The following is a 22,561-nucleotide window of genomic DNA, read 5'->3' as shown; positions in this document are numbered from 1 at the left end:
CTATTTTTTAAAAAATTATGTCAGCTATTTAAAAAATGTTCAATTCTGTTGGTATTTTTAAATTAATGCTTTATATTTTATAGAACCTCCTTTGATTTTTCTGGTTGAGTAAGAGAGAGAGTATATAAGTCTTTCAAATAAATAAATAAATAGCTCCAAAGCTTTTCTCCCAGTAATACTTCACGGCATGACATAGAACTTAACTGGGAATAGGGCACAGCTGACAACCTTAGAATCATGTTAAAGAGAAACTTCAAATGTGCTTACAAATACAAGGGTCCCTAGTTACCGCAATAAGCAACAGAAAACTCAAGAGAGAATGCGAGCCTATGCTCCATCTTGCAGGGAAATATTAAGTCATAGTACCCCATGCCTAGTTACCTGAACAAAAAAGATAAAGTGCTTGAAGGATGTGTTGAGATGTGCCTCTTCTTGCAGCTGAATGACTGGATCAAAGTGCTGGTGGTAGATGTGAGCATAAACTCTGAAGAGACGCTTTAGGATCGTTTTAGCTACCGACATGAAGTTCTTTGGGAAAGGAACACCTAGAAATCAACAAACCAAACATCCAAGTGTTTACATTCAAGTCCTACAAAGAACGCAGGGTTGTATCCAACAAAACCATCCTGTTCACACAACAATGTCCACTTGCAAAACAGAACTTCCCCTCTCTTCTCCCTCAGATTTGTTCTGGGGTTTCCCCTAAGCATCCAGAGCAGGTTGGGGGGGAGGGGGAGAGAGAGAAGAGGAAGGGGAAGTTCTGTTGCACAAGCAGAAGCAGCCTTTGTGCTGATGAGACAGGTTCATTAGATACAATCCCCAGCTGCTCAAGACTCATCTAGATAGTGGCTTCTTGCTTCAGTGCATAAGATGTGGCACAATGCATGACCCATGCAGCAAGCATAAGAAGCCACTCACAAGGAATACAGAGTTCTTGTCATCCCATGAATGGGCAGGGAGCAGCACAGGTTTAAACAGCCCACGTATCAGGACTCAGAACCACAAATATCGGAAAAGTACCATCTATGCAAAAGTTTTTCCAGCAATAATCAAAAACACAACCAGAACTATTCAGCAAACATGTTTTTAAAGACATAAGGTAACTGTATCTTGCACGGATTTAAAATTTTAAGTTTAAAACTGTAATTTTTATAAACCAACAAATGCATCGTGCAGAAGTGAACAAAAATGCAATACTACACCAGCACAGAAATCACCCTAAGGGAAGCGTCCTGTTTGAAATACTGAGTATTTAGCAAAAATAGCAAACCAGTCCTCAAACAAACTCGTACTTGTGTTTTCCCTCATTACAGCTTTTTCTCTAGAGGGGAAAATAAATACCCGGTACCATAAGCAGAGAAACATTTAATTGCTTATTTTCAAAGATCACTTTTCCTTTTAATTAAGGGCTGCTAGAAATTAGGTATGTTCTGGTCTACATAAAGGTAAAGGCACCCCTGACCGTTGGTCCAGTCGCGGAGTCTTTAAATTAAATCTTGCAAAAAATTAATTGATATTGAACAACTGCTGCTTAAGATGGTTACATACATTTTCAAAATCTTATGTTAAGCTTCCCTCAAGTTAAAAGCTTTTGTTTTCTCCTATTCCTTTTGAAACAGCATAGATGTTCACAGTTTGCAAATTAAACCATCCAGCTTTTATATAGCAGCAATATACTAATTTTAAAATTACCTATTTTGGATGGGAAGAGTGTCTCGTCATCCAGCTGGTCCTGAACCCATGTCATAAGGTAATCAATGTACTTTGGTGCTGAGCACTTGATTGGCTTCTTTATGTTTGTCCCATCTGCCCAGTGGTACTCATATCTGGAATGAAAGTGTTAAAAGACATCCCTTTAAATAAATCTAGGACTGTACACACCAAACAAATGAATTATAATTATTGTTTTCATAACATTGGGATATAAAGGCCTGCTTCAGGTGTGTTCAAGGACCTAGATATGCTCAAGAGAATTCTTCTCTCTTTTAACCCCTTCCTCATACACAAGTCTCCTCGGTTTCAAAAGTGATTAGCACAGGAAGAAATTCCCCCCGGGCATTGAGAACCAGTTGGCTGACATCCAAATATATACACATGAGAATTAGTGTGATTATGGTATCACTATATAAAACATGACATAATCAGCATTTTGCAAAGCTATCCCTACAACCAGCAGGCACTGTGGCTCAAGGAGAATTGTTGTCCTAACCATGTTCCAATGCCCCAAACCTCATAGTACCTCAAGCCAGAGGCAGGTTCTTCCCCGATACAGCCGTGTCCTTAGCTCATGAAATGCTTTTTTAATTCCAGAACTTCTGGTGCTAAGTAACACAGGCATTAAACACACTCATTCATGTTTTACTCCTTTTTAACCTAAAGCTGACTTTAATAGCATTGGATTTAAAATTATGGTATTGCATATAGATGAACTGATGCAAAATGACACATTAAGTGGAACAGTAAAACAGAAAACATACAGCCATGAACCTTAATTATTCTAGAACCCGGTCTCTTGATTCCTTCCACCAGCTGTACAGCCTCCTTAAATAGCCTTCCTTTTGATAATCATAATATTATGCACAGCTCCCTCAAATTTTCTCTTTCTCTTGTTTGGTGTGAAACTACTGTACAGTACAGTATTTCAGCTCAGCACACATTTCCTGGATAGCAAGCAACAGTGTAACAAATCAAACACAAGACACCCAGGGAGAGAGCTTCAATGTATCTATGAACCAGAACATTGTAATTAAGCAATGTTTTCAGAACTCTTAGATTTTACGGTAGGAAACTATGAATTGGCTTCTTTAGAGCCAATGCAATAACAATAAGCAAGCAAAAAAATTTAAAAAATCCCGCTAAAACAGTTATGTATTTCAGAAGAACCGAGTAAAACAATAAATGCTAAAGCAACTTTCTTCTGTATTACATCGATATTCAGCATGGAGGGCCACTTTGGAAACTATATTCACCCATTTAAAGTTTTCAAAAATCTATCAGCTGAACAAAATAGGAAGATCTGAATGAATGCCAAAAACTGGCTTCTGAACATGTGGAACATTTTGGGCTGGAGACAGACAACAGTTGTCAGGGGAGCTGAAATGGTTAGGAGGAGCCATCAAGTCCCATAGCGTACCTGAGGGTTGTCAAACTCACAAAGGTTAGACAACCAAATTGTATGTAAAGAGAGACCAGTAAAGCCTGTTTTGCACCTTGTAAGTTCAAGTGCAGTTTACTTCCACGTTATGTGTGCATAAGATTACAGTATTAACCAAGGTCTGCACACCCACTTCAAACCAGTTACATATCCTGGCTTGTGGCCATTCTTTTCTCTAAACAGTGGCTTTCAGACACAATAATTAAGGAAAGCAACTGATAGTGAAATGTTATGCTTGCACATGGTGTCCGAATAGCTAACCCAAGAAAAAACAGCTGCTTAATTGTAGTGAATAAGAGGCAACCATTGCCTCTTATTGCAAATGGTGCCAATGTAATAACATGTCTGTGAGTAAAAGATTTACATATCCGCCTTCATTTTTAACCTTGTTCAGCTTTTGCCAGCTAATAAATTTGGAAGAGATCAGAAAAGTCCTTTAATCAAGGTTTCTGTACTGAAAATAAAACCCTGCATCCAAACAACTCTGATTCAACCAGTTGTCAAGATATATTAAGAAACAGAGAAACAGAGACAGATCATGCTATTTCCAGATGCATCAATAGAACTAAAAGGACAAGGCAACTATATATGTATTACATACATATGTATGTAAAGGGGAAACAAAACCCGGAGGGGGGGGGGACACACCTATACAGACACATATATTTAATGGTCCTCTCCTGTCTTAACACTGCTTAGGGTAGGAGACAGCAAATAGAGGACCCTGAGCCAATCCACCCCACTAGATGGTATTGCTTAATCCCAGTTACCAAGCTTCAGGCAAGTGTGCTGTTGTAGTTGTGCAAAAGGGATTATCTAGTGGGCTACCTTGGGTAGCTGGGAATCAGAGTTAATCACTATCATTTTTAAAATAAAAAAGGGTTTCCAGTTCTCAGTGTTGTAGAGATGAAAAGCATGCAGACAGTATTTGCAATTCAGCAGTTCAAGGTCAGATCATGGCCTTCAGGACTATTAAATTCCTCCTGCTCTGCTCTCACTCACACTTTCATTGACCCCCCACAACCAAACAAATCTGTAAAGAATTTGATCAGGCTAAAAGCAAAAACATGAGACACAGAACTTCAGTTTCTTTGTAAACAAAATTTCAGGTTCTTAACTTACTAAGAGTAGCAATTACCATTCTTTAAAACCCAGTTAAAAATTAAAAACAGCAAGTATTTTATGTCTCATAGTTTCAAAGTCACATAACTAGCATTCTTACTTTGGACCTGCAGACATCACTGGGCAGCTCTCTTCTGTGCAGAAGTCTGTAATTGTCCCATAAAGCATGTTGATCTGGTTGAAGAAGTCCACAGCTATATATATATAAATAGGAATGATTTCAATTTAGCAGATAACTGTGTAAAACGTTTGTGCATTCAATTGCAAGCGAGACCATCCACACAGCTTCTCAGCAAAAATATTCTGCTGTGCTTGATACCGGTATGTTACTATACAAAGGAAATGCTGGTCAGAAAACAGACTAAGGCCTCCAGAAAGACTCACATAACAAGGTAAGTGTACTAAAATGGCTTTGAAACTATATAATCTATGTTTGTTAAAAGTGGTGAAAGTACAAATATGCAATCCCCTGGCTTTCCATTCCTTCCAGTGAAATAGGATCCTTAGAGCCAAACCATCTACAACTGCCAAGCCCACATCTGTCAATGGCCCAGGGTCTACCTCATCTCTTAACATGCTTTGCTACCTTTACATCCCTTGCTTGGCCGTTCCTTGTCTATAGTATCAGGATTTCTGTCTGGAGTTTATCCCCTGGTGTTAATGAGCAGCGTATCTACCAAAGCAATGCTAAGAAGGCAAAGTTCCTTCTGTTCACTGCTTTATCATTTATTTAAAACATTTCTATACCTTCATCAGTAATACCAGGGAGACTCACAACAATACAAATGTATTTCTCATAAAAGGTAAAGGACCCCTGGAGAGTTAAGTCCAGTCGAATACAACTATGGGGTGTGGCATTCATCTCGCTTTCAGGCCAAGGGAGACAGTGTTTGTCTGCAGACAGCTCTTCCGAGTCATGTGGCCAATATGACTAAACCACTTCTGGCATACAAAACATCATGAGTGCCAGAGCGCACGGAAACACTGTTTACCTTCCTGCCGCAGCAGTACCTATTTATCTATTCACACTGTTATGCTTTTGAACTGCCAGGTTGGCATAAAATATTACAGTGGTACCTCGACAACCAAACGACTCGACTTCCGAAGGTTTCGACTTCCGAAGTCAACAACCCTGAAGTTTTTCCGCCGCGTGCGCGTTCTGCGCCTGTGGTCGGCGCATGCAAAGCGCGAAATTGCGCTTCATGCATGCACAGAACAGGCGCTTCGAGAACCGAAGACTTCGACTTACAAAGACGGCCGCGGAACGGATAGTCTTCGTAAGTCGAGGTACCACTGTATATTAAAATACAGCAGAATACAAAAATCACAACAAAACCAGCCAAATTATACTAAAAGGGTGGCATTGAGAACCAGCAAATGTCTGGATGCATCAGAAACTTAATGAAGTTGTGCAAAAACTTAATAAAGGGGGTACGATTCCATAAACTGTGTGCCATGACAAAAACAGTCCATTGTCACTAAGTTGACCAGGTAGACTTCATCCAAATATCTCAGTGTATGGGCAGATTTATGTGGGAGAATGCATTTCTTCATGTACCCAGGTCCTGATTTTTTTAGGGCCTTAAACTCGGCTTGGCAGCAAACTGGCAGCTGGTGCAGTTCTTTCAAAATTGATGTTATATACTCATGTTTGGTCTCCCTTTTCTGCAGCTGAGCTGCTGCATTCTGCAGCTTCCAAATCAACCTTAAGGGCAGTTCTTCATACACCACGCTATGGTAGTGAAATATTAAGGCTATCAAAACATGGCATGCTTGCACCATGCTATCCTGTCCTGGAATGTGTGCAGCTGACACACTAGCTGAAGCTGGTAAAAGGTGATACTAGCTACCCACGGTCACTTGAACCTATCAGGATTCAGTTACAACTTGAAGAAGAAGAAGAAGAAGAAGAAGAAGAAGAAGAAGAAGAAGAAGAAGAAGAAGAAGAAGAAGAAGAAGAAGAAGAAGAAGAAGAAGAAGAAGAAGAAGAAGAGTTTGGATTTGATATCCCGAAGGAGTCTCAAAGCGGCTAACAATCTCCTTTCCCTTCCTCCCCCACAACAAACACCCTGTGAGGTGAGTGGGGCTGAGAGACTTCAGAGAAGTGTGACTAGCCCAAGGTCACCCAGCAGCTGCATGTGGAGGAGCGGAGACACAAACCCAGTTCTCCAGATTACGAGTCTACCGCTCTTAACCACTATACCACACTGGCCCTCACCCATCCCACCAGATCCATTCACTGATCCAGGACTTGCACGTCCACACCTGACTCAGATGTAATAGAGAAGCAGAGCAGGATGGCCACTGCCAATGGCTTCACATAGATGTTAAACAACATTGGGGACAAAACTGAACCCTGTTGCATCCCAAAGCATAACTGCTAAGGGGCTGAGGTACAGTCACCCAATACTATTCTGAATCTAGCCCAATAAATAAGACTGGAACAACCAAAGCACAGGACCTCCTACTCCCAACCAAGAGAGTTGGCACACTAGGATACCATGGTGTCAAAAGCTACTAAGCTATCAAAAGGCAACAGGGTTGCACTCCCCTGCCCGCTTAATACCAAATCCATTACTAGATAGATTCCCCTACTCCAGATCCTGAAAAAAGCAGAGCACCCTTCTTTCAAGATGCCATTTACAGACTTGTATTTGAAGATTGGCCTTGTAACCACAAACAGCTGTGCAATTTGTCTTGTTTTAGTTTGGCTGCAGACACAGCAGCAGCACAAAAGGATTTGCGGCCTTCCACAATCTAATTGGCTGATGTCTGGGAAGTCAAATTATGACAATTTCAATGTCACTGTCATTAAACTGCTATTGAAATCATGGCCTCCTCCGTTCAGCAACTGACAGATCCTTACATGCCCTTCAATTCCAGTCAAGGAACATAGGAATTAAAAATTCCTTTGTTCTGAATTATTTATTTTCACACAGCTGCGCTCGCATAAGGGCATTTTATTCTGTGTTGTGTGTTAACTGGACCATAATTTTGCAGTCCTTATAAACAACACTTTAAGAGAGGTTGGTATTATTATTACCTCCAAATTGCAGCTAGAGGAGCAGGCAGTTGAGGTTGAGAGCAGAACATGAGAGAAGAGCTTGCCTAAGACCAACTATTGAGTTTATGGCAGAGGCAAGGTTCAAACCAGGATCTTCCCAAATCATAGCTCAATCCTTAAACCCAAGATGCAGTTATTCATTCAAAGTTTTCCATCTAGATTTTTTGACACAATATTTTCCACAAAAACAAAAGACTGTAGAATGCTCTCCCCAGGGAAGTTTGCCTGGCGCCTTCATTATATACCTTTAGGCGCCAGGCAAAAATGTTCCTTTTTAACCAGGCCTTTAGTTGATTTGATTGACATCCTTTTAAAATGTGGGTGGTTTCTTTTGGGGGGTATTGGGTTGTAGTTTTTATTTTGATTATGTATTTTGTGGTTTTATATTTTGATTGTATTCTGTGAACCACCTTGAGACCTCCGGGTATAGGGCGGTATATAAATTCAATAAATAATAATACTGTAGTTTAACAATGGGTGTCTTAATTCAGCTGTGGGAGGGCATGTCTGTACAGAAAAACAGCTGTAGATGGAATCTGAGGGAGTCAAACTTACTAGGCTTTTATCAGCTTTCAATGTTTGCTAAAAACAGTGGTGACATTTCTCTCAAGAACAGCTGGAATTTAAAGAAATTACTATGGAAAATCCCCAGGAAACATGGCAAGCCTTCGAGCCCCAGACACTTCTGTAGCCATGTGTGATAAACAACACTGTAAAACCCGTAGTTCTGCTCAACCCGTAGTTCTGCTCAAAGAACACAGACAGACCACAGACCTAGAGTATTTGTGATCCATCAAGCTGGACAGAGACAATTAGCCATTTGCTGCAGCTTGCAAGGGCCTCCAATTGCTTCTGCTTTGTGCAGTTCCAGACAAGGGGAAAACCCAGAAAGTTTATCCCACCTTTTTTTCCTCCAAGGAGCTCAAGGTGGCATATAAAGTTCTCCTGCTTGCTCTTTAACAACCCAACAACAACCCTGTGAGGTATATTAGGCTGAGAGACAGTAACTGGCCCAAGGTCAGCCAGGGAGCTCAGAGGGGATTTGAACCCTTACCTCCCAGGCTCTATTCTAACATTCAAACCACTACATCATATTGGCTCCAGTTACATCACGGCACATTCAACTATTTCTAACAAGAGTGATTTCCAGAGGTAAGTTTGCAGAAATAAATTTAACCATTACCCTCCCATGGGAAATGAATGTCAAATCTCTCATGCCTCCCCAACCCACCCACCCACTGGTTTTATCAGTCAATTTTAATGCTCAAAAACCATACAGGGGAGAAAGGTCATGCTACTTACTGTTCACTGCAACCCATTCATTTAGATCTTCACCCTCAGGCAGCATAACAGCCATCCGTAGGTTGCCACTTCCAAGAGTGGCCTCTGCATGTTTCAGCAGCTCATACTGGTGAGAGCCTTCTGGAATATTCTTCTTTGGTTTAAAAGTTTTAGAAGAGCGGCTACCACTGCAAAAGGAGGGAAATATTTTGGTTTCAGAAAATCTTGTGTACTGGGGAAAGAGACAGACAGGTTCACAGAATGATCCCCTAATCTTACACTAACATTCTTATGAGTTAGAATGTCTTCTCCCCTCCCCACAAAGTATAAGATGGCTATGTGACTAATCTGTTGCATGCTTGGAAGCATGAGGTACACCCTTATTACATACCACAAAAGGGGGGGGGAATCCATGGGTGGTGAGATTATCAAAAATACAGATGACATAAACTTCCGTCACACAGTCAAATAGCCAGTAGGTGCTACTTCTCCATGTTGCAATTCCATCAAGAATACTGATCAGATGGAAAGGTCTACACAAATCCTGCCATTCACATGCAGCCCTTAAATTGACAAAGGAAGAAAGACCACACAGGATCTCTCAATAGTGAAGCCGTAATTAATCTAGGTTAAGTTTTCTTGAATCTGTCCTCTTGCTTAAAAAATATAAGAAGTTTGTTAGTTCAAATTAAAGTTTACATGAAGGTCAATATTCTTTTTTACAAATCTCAGCAACCAGCAAGTGTACAGAGGTCCACTGGAAATTGGCTAGTTGTCCATCAGTACTGTCTGTCTACCTTCTGCTTTAAGCTACCCATATAACATTTCCAACCAAATATCTGTCCCTTCTATTCCAGTTCTCTTTGGACCCATTTTTTCAAAGATGTAGAGGAATACATCTAGTACTCAAGAAACAGTAACATTCAAGCTGCCCTGTGTTCACCACAGTGTAATCACAGAACAGCAACATACTGAAAGGCATACAAGAACAACTAAACTTTGAACAATTGTTTTGAGAAAGGTTCAAATGCAAAAAGGTTAATTTTTTAAAAAATCTATTCTGAACATGTGGATTCCAATATGGCGGGAAGGCAGCGATAAAAATAGTAAAAGTCTTTCTTTTTGGTCAAGGAGTACAATTTACTCAGAAATCTTTAGGTGGTAGAATAGGAAGTCCAATACAGTGGTACCTCGGTTTATGAACACAATTGGTTCCAGAAGTGTGTTCATAAACTGAAGCGTTCATAAACTGAAGCGAACTTTCCCATTGAAAGTAATGGAAAGTGGATTAATCCATTCTAGACGGGTCCGCGGAGTACTCCACCTGAAGCGTACTTAACCCAAAGCATGGGTGTAATTGGTTCCGGAAGTGTGTTCATAAACTGAAGCGTTCATAAACTGAAGCGAACTTTCCCATTGAAAGTAATGGAAAGTGAATTAATCCGTTCCAGATGGGTCCGCGGCATTCCGAAAACTGAAAATTCGTAAACCGAGGTGTTCATAAACCGAGGTTCCACTGTATGTTGTCAACTAAATCAGAGGAACCCTAAAGTCTACTGAACCTACTAACACTTTCAGGGGATCAGGTAAATTAATTAACTAAGAAGTAAATTCTAATGAAGATATTTTTCCAACATTCCCTTCTGATCCTCCTGAACAACCATATAACATACAGTGGTACCTCAGGTTAGGTACCTCTTTAGCTAATGGGGCCTCCCGCTGCCGCTGCGCCGTCACCACACGATTTTGTACATGCAAGTTATGCAACTTTGAAAGAAGTACAGTAATTAGTTTGTGTCACCAAAAAATATAGAGGCACAAGCTTTAATGAGTTTGTTTTTGGGACTTCAGCATAGGTTACCCGAGCAGTGAAATTTGATACAACTAATCCCCTTAGCAAAGCAAACACAATAAGCAAACACATAGCATTGGACAGACAGAAAGGAACAAGTAAACTGCTTTGACGGAGTTTGGTTTGTCTTGTTCCAAAATCTTTAATCAGGCTGTATGTTTTTTGTATCTTCGGAGACACTTTTCTAACACTAAGGTTTACTGCTCTAGAGAATGCACGATTTAGTTAATGAATTTGTGTAATAAATTAGTATACTGCCCTTCAGTAAATATTTCCATGGTGATTTAGTTAAAACTAGATATGCATAATAAAAACAGACAAAAATCAATAAAAGAGCACAAAAAATGCATTAAAATTATCATGCTGGGAGACAATTAACGGAATGACAACCCAGCACTCTGGATTTGTGCAGGATTTGCTCCTTAGCCTTTCCTTCTCCCAGAGATGTCCCACAAGGCAGTGGGGACGGATTTTTCATCAGGGTTTACTCCCAAAGCCTTTCTCATTAATGAGGATAGCCGCAAGGCAGTGGAGGTTTAGGATTGAAATTAATCCTAATTAATTTAAATTAATGAGGAGGTGGCCCTGTCGGCAACAGGGAAGGCCTGTGCTGGTGGTGTTTGTGATACCCCAAATACCTTCCACACATAATGCCTTTTACACTTTTTGATCCGCTAATCTTAAAGTAGGAGAAGGAAGGAAGGAAATGTGTCATTGTGGTTTGCTTATAACACACACACACACACACACAGCGTTATGTGCACACTCCTCTGTAAACATACAATATTGACTGTCTTCAGAAATGGGAGGGGATTCAGAGTTTTAGGGGCTAGCCCTATGCAGATCTGGAAAATATTTCAAAATCCTATGAGTTCATCCTTCTTTTAAAAAGGAATTTGAACACCTGATGTTGTAGCTAGGTTTAATCATTAGTGTAATGAACCCAAAGGTGCCTTGGGGTAAATGGTTTATTTCCATTTCTACCCCACTTCCTCTCAAGTTTCATAAAAGAAAAAAATTGTATATTCATTTTTAGCAAGGGCTGTGTGTGAAGACAGGCTCCGGTGGATTGAGTAGACAAGACCAATAGTGGGTCCAATGGTCAAGAAGGTGTTTTCTGTATGTACTGTACAGGGAAGTGATGGGGAGATGGGCTCATCAACTTGGGAAGAGAGCCCATCTAGAAGAAAAGCTCTGATCCTAAACCCCTGCTGCCATGTGGGATATCTTTGGGAGAAGAAAAGGCTAAGGAGTGAACCCTACACAAATCTGGAGTGGAGTCCCAAGACAGTTGGATGGGGCCTTGTACGTCATCCATGAATTAGTCAGGCCATCTAAGTCAGTGCTATCATTACATCTTGTAGCAGAAAATCCCATAGGCTATTACAAATTTTGGAAGTGTTTTACTATGCCCTGAATCTAGGCAACCCTAGAAAAACAATCTATTCACTTTCTACATACCATTCATACATTTGTAAATCATTCATCTCCCCTTACCCCAACCTAGTCATTTTTTCTTTAACCTTTCCCTTATAGGAAAGGTGTGCAACACCTTCACCATTCTGACTAATCTTTTCTGAACTTTATTAGGCAGATTCAACAAAACAGATGCAGTAAAGTACCGTATTTAAAAATTTCCTTTAAATGCCATAGCAACCTACAATCCCCTTGTTAATTTTTCTTGAGGGACTAATATTAATCAGTGAGTAGGTAACAAAAAATTAAAGTACTGTTCTATCTTTGAAACCTGCCATGATTACCAGTTCCTAATTTGTTACTGTATAATCAGCTTAATCAATGCAGTGATCTTGTACTCTGCGTTATTCTGCAAACCATAGTTAATCTACCACTATTACTACTACTACTAACACTCCTACAATTTAGTGCTTTACTTCAGTTTGCTACTAGTTTTCCCTTATATTAATACAGTGGTACCTCAACTTACAAATTTAATCCGTTCTGAACGGACCTTCGTAAGTCGAAAAATTTGCAAGTCGAAGCCAATGTGGGAATAAATTTTAAAAAAATGTAAGTCGAAAAAATCCTATCTAAACCGCATTCAAAATGGTGGACGGAACTCTGTAACTTGAAACATTCGTAGGTCGAGTCATTCGTAAGTCGAGGTACCACTGTATAGGATTCAATATATAAGCAAACTTTCCTTTCACATTCAATTCCCCATCTCAATTATTTTTTATTCATATTTTTAGTCATGCTGAAGTCTCATTTCTTATTTTATTACTAGCATTTAGGAGTATTTATACCTCAACCACTACCCAAAGTTTTGAGGCTGCTTACAATATATTAAAAACATAATAAAATAGGCAAGGATACAATAGTCACTACAGTAGGGCAAAGGGCTACTCTGAAATAAATACCTTAGTGTTGCTTCTGTTTATTATATGCAAGTCGTTTTCTTGAAGTGAAGTAAGAAGCTAGCTGAACACCATGCACCTCCTTGACAACGTGGAAATATTAATTTATTCCTAACAATGTCTCTCCCTCTCATGTTGATGAGTCTTCACACACCAGAGGACTTATCACCGAAAATCAGCAGAACATGCAAATGCTGCAGAAGTTGCTGGGAACTATTCAGCAATGTTTGAATAAACTAAACAAACCAGACAAAGAAAGCCTAAGCTCTAAATCTTTCTTTGCTTTTGTGAAGGGTCTCTTTTGCTAAGCACAATCCGGTCTTAGGAATCCAACCGAATACTCTAATATTTTTCTGTATGCATATTTTTAGCACATTCTCTCTCACCACAGCACAACACAGCTATAAATATCACACCATCAAACATGAAGCAAAGGAGGGTAGCTTTGTTCACTGTGACTTCATGCAGCAAGAGTAGCTTGCTCCTCAAAAAAACCCCAAAAATAATGATATAGCTGAAAATAAACAAGAACTAGTGCATTGAAGAATGTTATATAAATTATCATGACAAAACACCAAGAGTCTTAAGGAACATAAGATACCTTCCCTATTCAATAGAATAAGCTGTCCTAAAGTCACATCCATACCGTATGTTTAAAGCACATTGTTTCCTCCAAACAAATCTTGAAGTATAGTTTGTTCACGGTGTTGGGAATTGTAGTGCTTTAAATGTGTTTTTCTGATGGCAGAAAGTGAGGAGGAATTAAAGAACCTTTTGATGAGGGTGAAAGAGGAGAGCGCAAAATATGGTCTGAAGCTCAACATCAAAAAAAAAAAAACAAGATCATGGCCACTGGTCCCATCACCTCCTGGCAAATAGAAGGGGAAGAAATGGAGGCAGTGAGAGATTTTACTTTCCTGGGCTCCTTGATCACTGCAGATGGTGACAGCAGTCACGAAATTAAAAGACGCCTGCTTTTGGGGAGAAAAGCAATGACAAACCTAGACATCATCTTAAAAAGCAGAGACATCACCTTGCCGACAAAGGTCCGTATAGTTAAAGCTATGGTTTTCCCAGTAGTGATGTATGGAAGTGAGAGCTGGACTATAAAGAAGGCTGATCACCGAAGAATTGATGCTTTTGAATTTTGGTGCTGAAGGAGACTCTTGACTGCAAGATCAAACCTATCCATTCTGAAGGAAATCAGCCCCGAGTGCTCACTGGAAGGACAGATCCTGAAGCTGAGGCTACAATACTTTGGCCACCTCATGAGAAGAGAAGACTCCCTGGAAAAGACCCTGATGTTGGGAAAGATGGAGGGCACAAGGAAAAGGGGACGACAGAGGACGAGATGGCTGGACAGTGTTCTTGAAGCTACCAACATGAGACTGACCAAAGTGCGGGAGGCAGTGCAAGACAGGAGTGCCTGGCGTGCTATGGTCCATGGGGTCACGAAAAGTCGGACACGACTAAATGACTAAACAACAACAACAAAATGTGTTTTAAAGCATGGTGTGAATGTGACCTGAATAGTTCATAATTCATTTGCTGCATTGACACAGAGCATAAACACTGAATGATCTTGAAGGAAGGAACATAAGACTATTTAAACACAAGGGCAGCACCCTATAAAAAGGGGATGCAAAGAGGAAAGAGACAAAACAAACAGCCAGGAAGAAGGAAATAACTGCAAAGATAAGGAAAGGGTAGAGTGGCCAGAAGATGAAGTTGACATTCAGACACAGTACAACAGGATATTATCTCAAAGCAGAAGCAATACAAATAATTAAGGAAGTAGGGCAGACTCTTCATTACACTTTAAAATATCAATGCATTTTTACAAGAAGATGCTAACAGCGCAATCTTATGCTTGCTTATTCAGAAACAAGTCCTACGGTGTTCAAAGGCACTTACTTCCTTGTAATGTGTTTAGGACTGCAATTTAAGTACGGTAGCTTAATCAGGAACTTACGTTAAATTTCTGCAAAAGGATGTTGCTATTGCCACTGGGAGTCCTCGGTTATTAAATATTATTTGTTATTGTGCTTGTAAATAGAACAGAATTATTAAAGACAGGGTTATCTAGAAATCATGATCCACCTCTGAAACTAACCCACCTTAGAATCGCAGGGTTGTTGTTTAGGAAAAAAATAGGAGGGAACAGTAGAGAACCATGTACTGTATGCCACTTTGAGCTCTTTGGAGGAAAGGTGGAATATACACAATTCCTGGTTTAAAGAGCAAGAGCAGACAGCTGAAATGTAATAACAAACTACCGTTTACATTAAAGGGGAAGTCGTGGGGTTTTGAGCCCAAGGAAAAAAAAGGGACTACATAAGCATATGGCTCCACTTGCACATATATTTTAAGTAATACCAACCTATAATTTGGTATTACATCTGAAACATCTTAATGTTTCATGGTACCTTGCCAGAACTAGAGAACTGTATTTGCTGTTAAGATAAAGATTTTTCAAAGGAACTCAGATGCAGTGATTAATGCAAAATTGGACCTTACAACCTATTTATGTACTCCCACTAAAATGATTTTTATATTGAAGAACAAATGTGCCACTACTTTCCAGCCATCTGCTGAGAGCTCAGTTTCTTAGCCCACACATTCACTTTCCCTCCTACCAGAAGATGACAATTCTCTGAACAGATGCAAACTCATTATTTTATACGGACCCTTCTTCCATTGTCTTAGCTACAGCATCAAAAATATGCTAATGAAACGCCAGCCAGCTTCACTGTAGTGCTGCAAAAAGCACAGGTGCACAGTAAACCGAGCTAATTGATAATTCCACTGGGTTTCCCAGGTATTATATACACTGTTGACTTTGACAAGAATTATATGCCCTTAGGCTTTAACGGCTGGACAAGTAGCCAAAATTCTGATGCATGGAAAACTGAATGTGGACAAAGTAGTAAAAAGTAGAAGCTAGATTTATGCAAGCTCTTCTAATGCATGTTTGTACTCTAAATTCAGTGTCAGCTGGCATCAAGTGATAAACTAACAACCCAAAGTTAGTTAGATTATCTCAAAAATTCAATGAAAATTCATTAAGAACCTCTTCACTAGAAAAACACCCTTTAAGCAAAGGCTTGTTGAGTGTTGGTTAATTTGTTGTCTTCATAGCATCTCAGTACTTCTTGCTTTGTAGTGCTTAAGAGTAAAGATAGCCTACATTAAGACAGCCTTAGTAATCTGATTTTCTAATAACTACCTACCCACAGCTTCCAGCCAGGCAGCAAGGTTGGTCCACATATGCAAATATCATAAGAAAGTGTTGCTCTATCAATCCCAGCACTCTTGTCTCCAGCCATAGTTAGCAATATGTCTCTAGCAGTCATTCTGCCTCTGAATATGGATGGGGGGGGGCGCTCTCATGGGTAATGTTGGTTGTTGTTTAGTCGTTTCAGACTCTTCGTGACCCCATGGACCAGAGCACGCCAGGCACTCCTGTCTTCCACTGCCGCCCGCAGTTTGGTCAAACTCATGTTCGTAGCTTCGAGAACATGGGTAATAACAATTTATAAAACCAGGTAAGTGGTGTGCGTAAAGGCCATGGGGATAGGAGGGGAGGATTGGTGACAGGTTGCCAGAGCCCAAAGGAGTGACACTGGGCAAGTACTGTACATAACCACACATAATTCAGTGGTGAAGCATTCGCCAGCCTTCCGTGCAGAAAATCCAAGATTCAAACCACGAGGGGAAGTTTATAATGCTGATGTATGTCTTACTGTGTTTTTATATTTTGTTGGAAATTGCTCAGAATGGCTGGGACAACCGAGATGGGTGGGGCATCATCATCAATATTAGTAGTAGTAGTAGTACAGTAGTAGTAGCAGCAGCAGCAGTAGTAGTAGTATTTCTCCAGGTAGGGCTGGTTAAAACTCCCAGTCAGACCATGCAATAGTGTGCTAGATGAAGCAATAGCCTGACTCTGTAAACCAGCTTTCTATATAGCAATGAATTTCATAATTCTTAAGTTGCAGCAGAGAAAGGGTTTAAATAAGGATGGCATGAAATTGTTGAATTGGCCATCTAACACAAACCTGACCGGCCCCAAACTCAGATATTCCAGAGTAACACCAAGTGCTGCCAAGACTAACCAAGAACCCTGTTTAACCAGATCACCTTTTTACAGCTGGTTTCAGATCAGTATTGCAGGGAAAGCATAGTTAATGTTAGGGAACAGGAGAGTATTCCTTCCTGAGAAGGGAACATGCATTCTCAGGAACGGCTCCTGATTTCTTAATTGCAATTAAGAGGGAGTCAACATTATGTCTGCACAAGCTGCGTACGTGATTTAGGAATTATACAACAAAATGTGAATCATTTGAAAGGGAATGCAAAAGAATTTATACATTGTGACAATACAGTATTAACTTCTAGAGAAGTTAATGCACTCAGGGTAAATGGAGAATTTCTATTTAAGTTTTCATGCTTTATTAGTCTCTATGGTTTCTGACAGCTTTCAAAAAGAGGAACACACAGAAAGCGAATCTGCCAGCCTGGGGCAAATCCCTAAACTTCTAAAGCTAAACACAAGATGAAAATGTTAGAACAGAAAAACAGATGTTAGAGCAGACCTCAAGTAAAACTGCACTTGTGAATTATGATGTTCTTAAAAGCTACTGCAAAGAAATAAGATAAAACCTGCCAATTATTAGGGAAGACAGAGTGACAAAACTAATTTTTCAAAAATTTCCTCTTCATCATGGACATCCCAGATTGCTGTTCCAAGGACTGGAAAATATCTACCTTTCCCAGATGTTCAGGAAAACATAGTTAGGTTTGTTCTGCAAAATCCAATCTAACTAGAAACAGTATTTCTAGCTCTTACACAAGGATGAAAGGAAGAACCGGGTCCTTTTTGAGGCAAAAGTAGCATGATCTATGCAGCTTTCCTTTTTATGTCCAATAAGAAGAATCCAGAGCAACTAATTTACAGGAGATCAAATGCTGGCTAAAAACGTTCAAGAGGGAAGAGAAATTCTTCCAATGACAAAAATAATTCACATTTAGTGTTTTAACCAACTTATTATTTTCTTCATTTCTGCAGCTCTTTCACTGTGCAAAGTATTGCTTTATTTTAATCTCACTAACTCTTTCGGCTTTCAGGTGAGCAGGGAATTATTATTCTACTTTTATAGCTGGAATGGTAGAGAATTAATTATCAAAGCTCAATCAAAACTAGAATTTGGACACACATCTATGCCTATTAATGGACTACCATGGTAGCCTGGACTACCATATTCTTCTTCAAGAAGATGCCTGGAAGTATGATTTCCAAAATGATCAAATTGTTATATTTAAGCAGACAATCCTGGAATAATTTCCAATGCCCTTTACTTCTCCCATCAGCTTGGAAGAAACCTCTGGCTATCACTAGAAACAAGGCTACCACTATAAAAAGCTGGTGCATAATGTTCTTTAAAATCTGAATGTTACCAGCAGCCACCAATTGGCAATGACTTCTCTATAGCAGGGGTAAGTAAAATCAAGCGAGGGGATTTAACTTGGTCCATAATGACAATTCCCTCAATCTCTGCTCACCTACCTACCAGTTGCCATCCCTCATCACTTCAAAAAGAAGTGGGAGGAGGTTGCCCCTACCCACTTTAAGATTGGAGTGAAAAGGTTTGTGGGCGGCCCACCTGCCCAATTTTACCCATGAGGCAGATCCTAAGGATCTGGCCCATGTAGCCAAAAGGATTCTGCACCCCCAGCCTATAACCTTTCATCACAGACTTCACTGTTTGCCAAAGATAAGTCAACTTCTGATTTGTAAGAATCTTTCTGCCTACAGAAATTCTGCGCACTCAACAGCCTTTTGTTGAAAACATGAAAAAAAGCAAATAAATCAATGCACCGCTCTCCAAAGTCGATAAAACAGAAATGTTTGCTGGGAATGGGTGCTGGCGTGGCAGGAGAGCTCTGCAAGCTAAGACGTCTATAGGACCAAGGAGGTGAGGAGACATGGGAAGTTTCACATACTGATTCAAAATAACTGGTGACAACTCTCTAGTGAGAAATATTTCCCCAGGGAGAAAAGTAAACAAATCCCCAGGCAGAAAACTTGACCTCTGTTCACTCAGGGTTAACAATTCACTAAAATCTAAGACTAGCAGTATTTGTTCTCAGTGACAGACTGAGATGGGGCTGATAGCTGGGTGGGTTGGTCTAAGACCAATATTCAGATACAGTGAGAGAAAAGGAATAATTACAACAATATTTTTTTGTAAATATTTTGTAAATATTAGGTGTCTCCCCACCCACCCACCCAGTAGTAACATAATGTAGAAAGCGGTGCTTACTCTGAACCATTAGGAAAGACAACAGTTCAGCTTGTCAACGTGGCCTATACATTACCATTGCTGACTAAGTGCATATATTTGGCATGCTAAATGCCATGAAGGCACAGAGAAAGATGAAAACAGCCTCCATCCTGTGGCTTCTCTGTCCTTGCTGCCCTGGGGTGGATATTATTCTACTGATGTAGACATGTAGCTTTGACACTTCATATCCTTCCACATTCTATGGCAGCTTTGCAGAATAATTACATGATGCCCAATGCGACGACTTTGCAACAACATGGACAACTTTGCAACAACATGGATGAGTCATCACATAGAGGCCATTTACAGCTTCTTCCATGTATATAATTTTAAAAGTGATTGACAAGTCTCCCATGGGATAGTTTTATAAAAAGGAGGCAAGTAGGCTAGCTATTATCTTTTACATAAAAGGCACACCATGGGGTACCCAAAGGGCTTAAAGCCCATTTTATTCTAGATTTTTTAAAAAGCCTTCAAATTAATATTGTACAAAAGGAGATCAGAAGGGTGTGTGTGTGATGTAGCACAGGATAAAAAGGTAAAGGTAAAGGTATCCCTGACCATTAGGTCCAGTCGCAGACGACTCTGGGGTTGCGGTGCTCATCTCGCTTTACTGGCCGAGGGAGCCGGTGTGCAGCTTCCGGGTCATGTGGCCAGCATGACTAAGCCACTTCTGGCGAACCAGAGCAGCGCACGGAAATGCTGTTTACCTTCCCGACCTATTTATCTACTTGCACTTTGATGTGCTTTCGAACTGCTAGGTTGGCAGGAGCAGGAACCAAGCAACCCCATCACAGGGATTCGAACCACCAACCTTCTGATCAGTAAGCTGGGCCCTAGGCTCTGTGGTTTAGACCACAGCGCCACCATATCCCATATCACAGGATACACAGTTCTAAAGGCTTGGAGCAATTAACAGATTCAAAAGCAAGCATAAAATATCCAGTTAACTAGCTTGCACAGAAGCATGAGTTCCTGCATGTAAGAGCATGTGCTTCCACGCAGCACCAAAGGGAGTCTGAAAAGGTATATAAATGGCATAACATGTATCCACATACTGTACAAGGCAAAATGAGAGCAGAATCTGACAAGAGAGTTTCCCCATAACATCTCACACTTGTGTGGTCTGAACAGTGTGTGATGTGCATTTGAACTCTCTGTTCAGTGAGCAAATGTCTTAATAAAGAATCTTAATCCATCTTAATGTTCTTATCGTACAAATTTGTTTAATGCGAAGACCTAAGCCTTAAGAGAAAATAGGGGCCGTAGAGTTTGATTTTTTAAAATGTACATTTAAACAATCTATAATCTTGGAGGCTTCCTAAAGATATGATGCAGAAGTAAAAAAAATAAAAAAATCAGTGTCACTTCTATAGGTACATTTTATCTACCGTAGATATCTTAAACATGTTTTGGGCAAATAAGCTTAGTGCTTTTCACTGAGGCTTACATAGTTGAAAGGTTATCTTGCTCTTAGAAGATAGGCTACCAATTAGCTTCCGGGATAAGTTCAAGGTGCTGATTAGTGTTTATTAAGCCCTATATACCTTGGGACCAAGATACATGAAAGATTACCTCGCCCCTTGTACACCCAGTCAATCACTGAACTCTTCAGGTGAGGGTCTCCTGCAGATGCCATCTTAAACAGAAGGTACAGTTCCGCATAGTGGAGGAAGCAGGCCTTTAGTGTTGTGGCACCTACCTACTCTTTTGGAATTCTCTCCCCATGAATATTAGACAGGAGCAGTCTCTGTTGTCTTTTCATCATCTACTGAAGGCTTCCTCTTTCAACAAGACTTTTGAGATCTTTCCCTGTCTGCATCTAGGTCGGAATTGTTTTTAAGATGTTTTATCACTTTTTGTTTGCAGCCTTGGGGTCCTTTGAGAGGAAGGGTCGGACATATATTATTTAATAAACAAATAAATTAGATACCCAATGCAAGAACAAAAAACAATAGGCTACTGAAATATGATGAGCTTAAGCAAGGTGTGGGGTTTTTTTATTCACAAGGGTTTCTTTTGCAGGCAATTTAAGCAATTCTAAAAAGCAGTGGTACATTGCCATATGGTACGCCTACCAAAGCTATCTTTAACATCTTCCTGGGAATTGCAGGCTATGGTTTCTGCAACTCTGCAGTGATTTGTTCTTGAAGTAACACTGCCAAATTGACCTATCTGAAAGTCTACATTTCCAACTGAATACTACTGTCCACAGCACAAACACAGCAACTCATAGCATCAATGCTGGCTGCCCCACAACACACCAGTGTTCAAAATTTTGCGCATTTTGCACCTGGCTATCAGCCACTTGTGATCAAGTGAATATGCCTGGGCCCCAGGGTGGCGCCTGAAGTCTCCAACATCCGGAGGTGCATGGATTGGGATCCTTGGATCTTGACTGTTTTCACACACTAACAACACATTCTGAAGAATACTATTTGTTGTATTTTATCTGCACAATCAGAATGAATTTCAGGAACCCAAATATTGAAAAATATGACTTTTTTTGCTGTCTGGCCCAAAAATGACAACTGGGCATTTCATTTGGCGACTACAACCCTGGTTTAAGGAGCCATTTGGGGCTTAGCTTATATATCTAAGTTTTTAACACTGCTACAGACATGCTACCCATGCCTTGCCATGCGGAAGAGAAATGATGTACTTGGGCCACTATCTCTGTTGAACACTTGCGTTCATGCAAAAAAAGGGAAACACAACAGGAACCAACATCTATTTTCTTAGAACTGTGAAAGCTCAAAAAGAACAGGCAGATCAGAAAACCAGCTTTCCTCCCCATTTCCAAATATTTTATGTTTTCTTCTGTGTTTGCTAACCAAGGCAGGTATGAATATAAAACCCCAAACCAAAGACAAGAAAATGGAAGATCTATTGTCCTCTTCTTCTACAAGGGTGGGTGGATGGGCCCAACTCACAGATATATCTGCACAGCAAGTATTGCTAGACAGTCTCAAACTTCAGGAAGAGTTCTTTTAAAAATGCAGCTGTCAGTTTGGCTTTCACAAGCAGAATGAAGATAACATGAGCTTACAGAATCAGAAATTACTATGGACCTTAATTATATAGAAAGAAGCATCAAACCACAACAGATCATTACTCCAGGAGACCAAATGAGAGCACCTCTTTTTTTGCCTTTTTGAAGAAAACACACTTCATTCGTTTTAAATAAATTTGTTTTTAGGTTCCTTTTCAAAATACAGTCCTTCCAAACTATCTACACGGCGCCACATGCACACAAAGAAAGTTATGTGGCTCTGGAAGTTTGCTTCAGTTTTTTTTTGTGTTTTTGTTGTTGTTTTGCATAGACACAAATCCATTCCAGATATTTTAAAGAGTAAGACGATTGAGTCT

The 22,561-nt window shown here is 40.1% G+C and overlaps 1 protein-coding gene across 2 annotated transcripts in view; it reads right to left on the bottom strand.

Annotated features, from left to right (window-relative positions):
- The window catches only part of MOB1B (MOB kinase activator 1B), a 31,223-nt gene that overhangs the window by 6,024 nt on the left and 2,638 nt on the right, over positions 1-22,561 (bottom strand). For both annotated transcript variants that reach the window (XM_088660660.1, XM_035103093.3), the window contains exons 2-5: positions 8,643-8,809; positions 4,377-4,470; positions 1,693-1,826; positions 382-545 (exon numbers count right to left, since the gene is read on the bottom strand). In XM_088660660.1, the coding sequence (XP_088516786.1) occupies positions 382-545; positions 1,693-1,826; positions 4,377-4,470; positions 8,643-8,809 (559 nt within the window). The remainder of the gene's footprint in view (positions 1-381; positions 546-1,692; positions 1,827-4,376; positions 4,471-8,642; positions 8,810-22,561) is intronic.

The sequence above is a fragment of the Zootoca vivipara genome, chromosome Z1 (genome assembly GCF_965207765.1).
Source record: "Zootoca vivipara chromosome Z1, rZooViv2.hap1.1, whole genome shotgun sequence".
Classification (NCBI taxonomy): Eukaryota; Metazoa; Chordata; class Lepidosauria; order Squamata; family Lacertidae; genus Zootoca; species Zootoca vivipara.
Note: the sequence above shows the minus strand (reverse complement) of the source record. Positions and strands in the feature narration are given on the sequence as shown.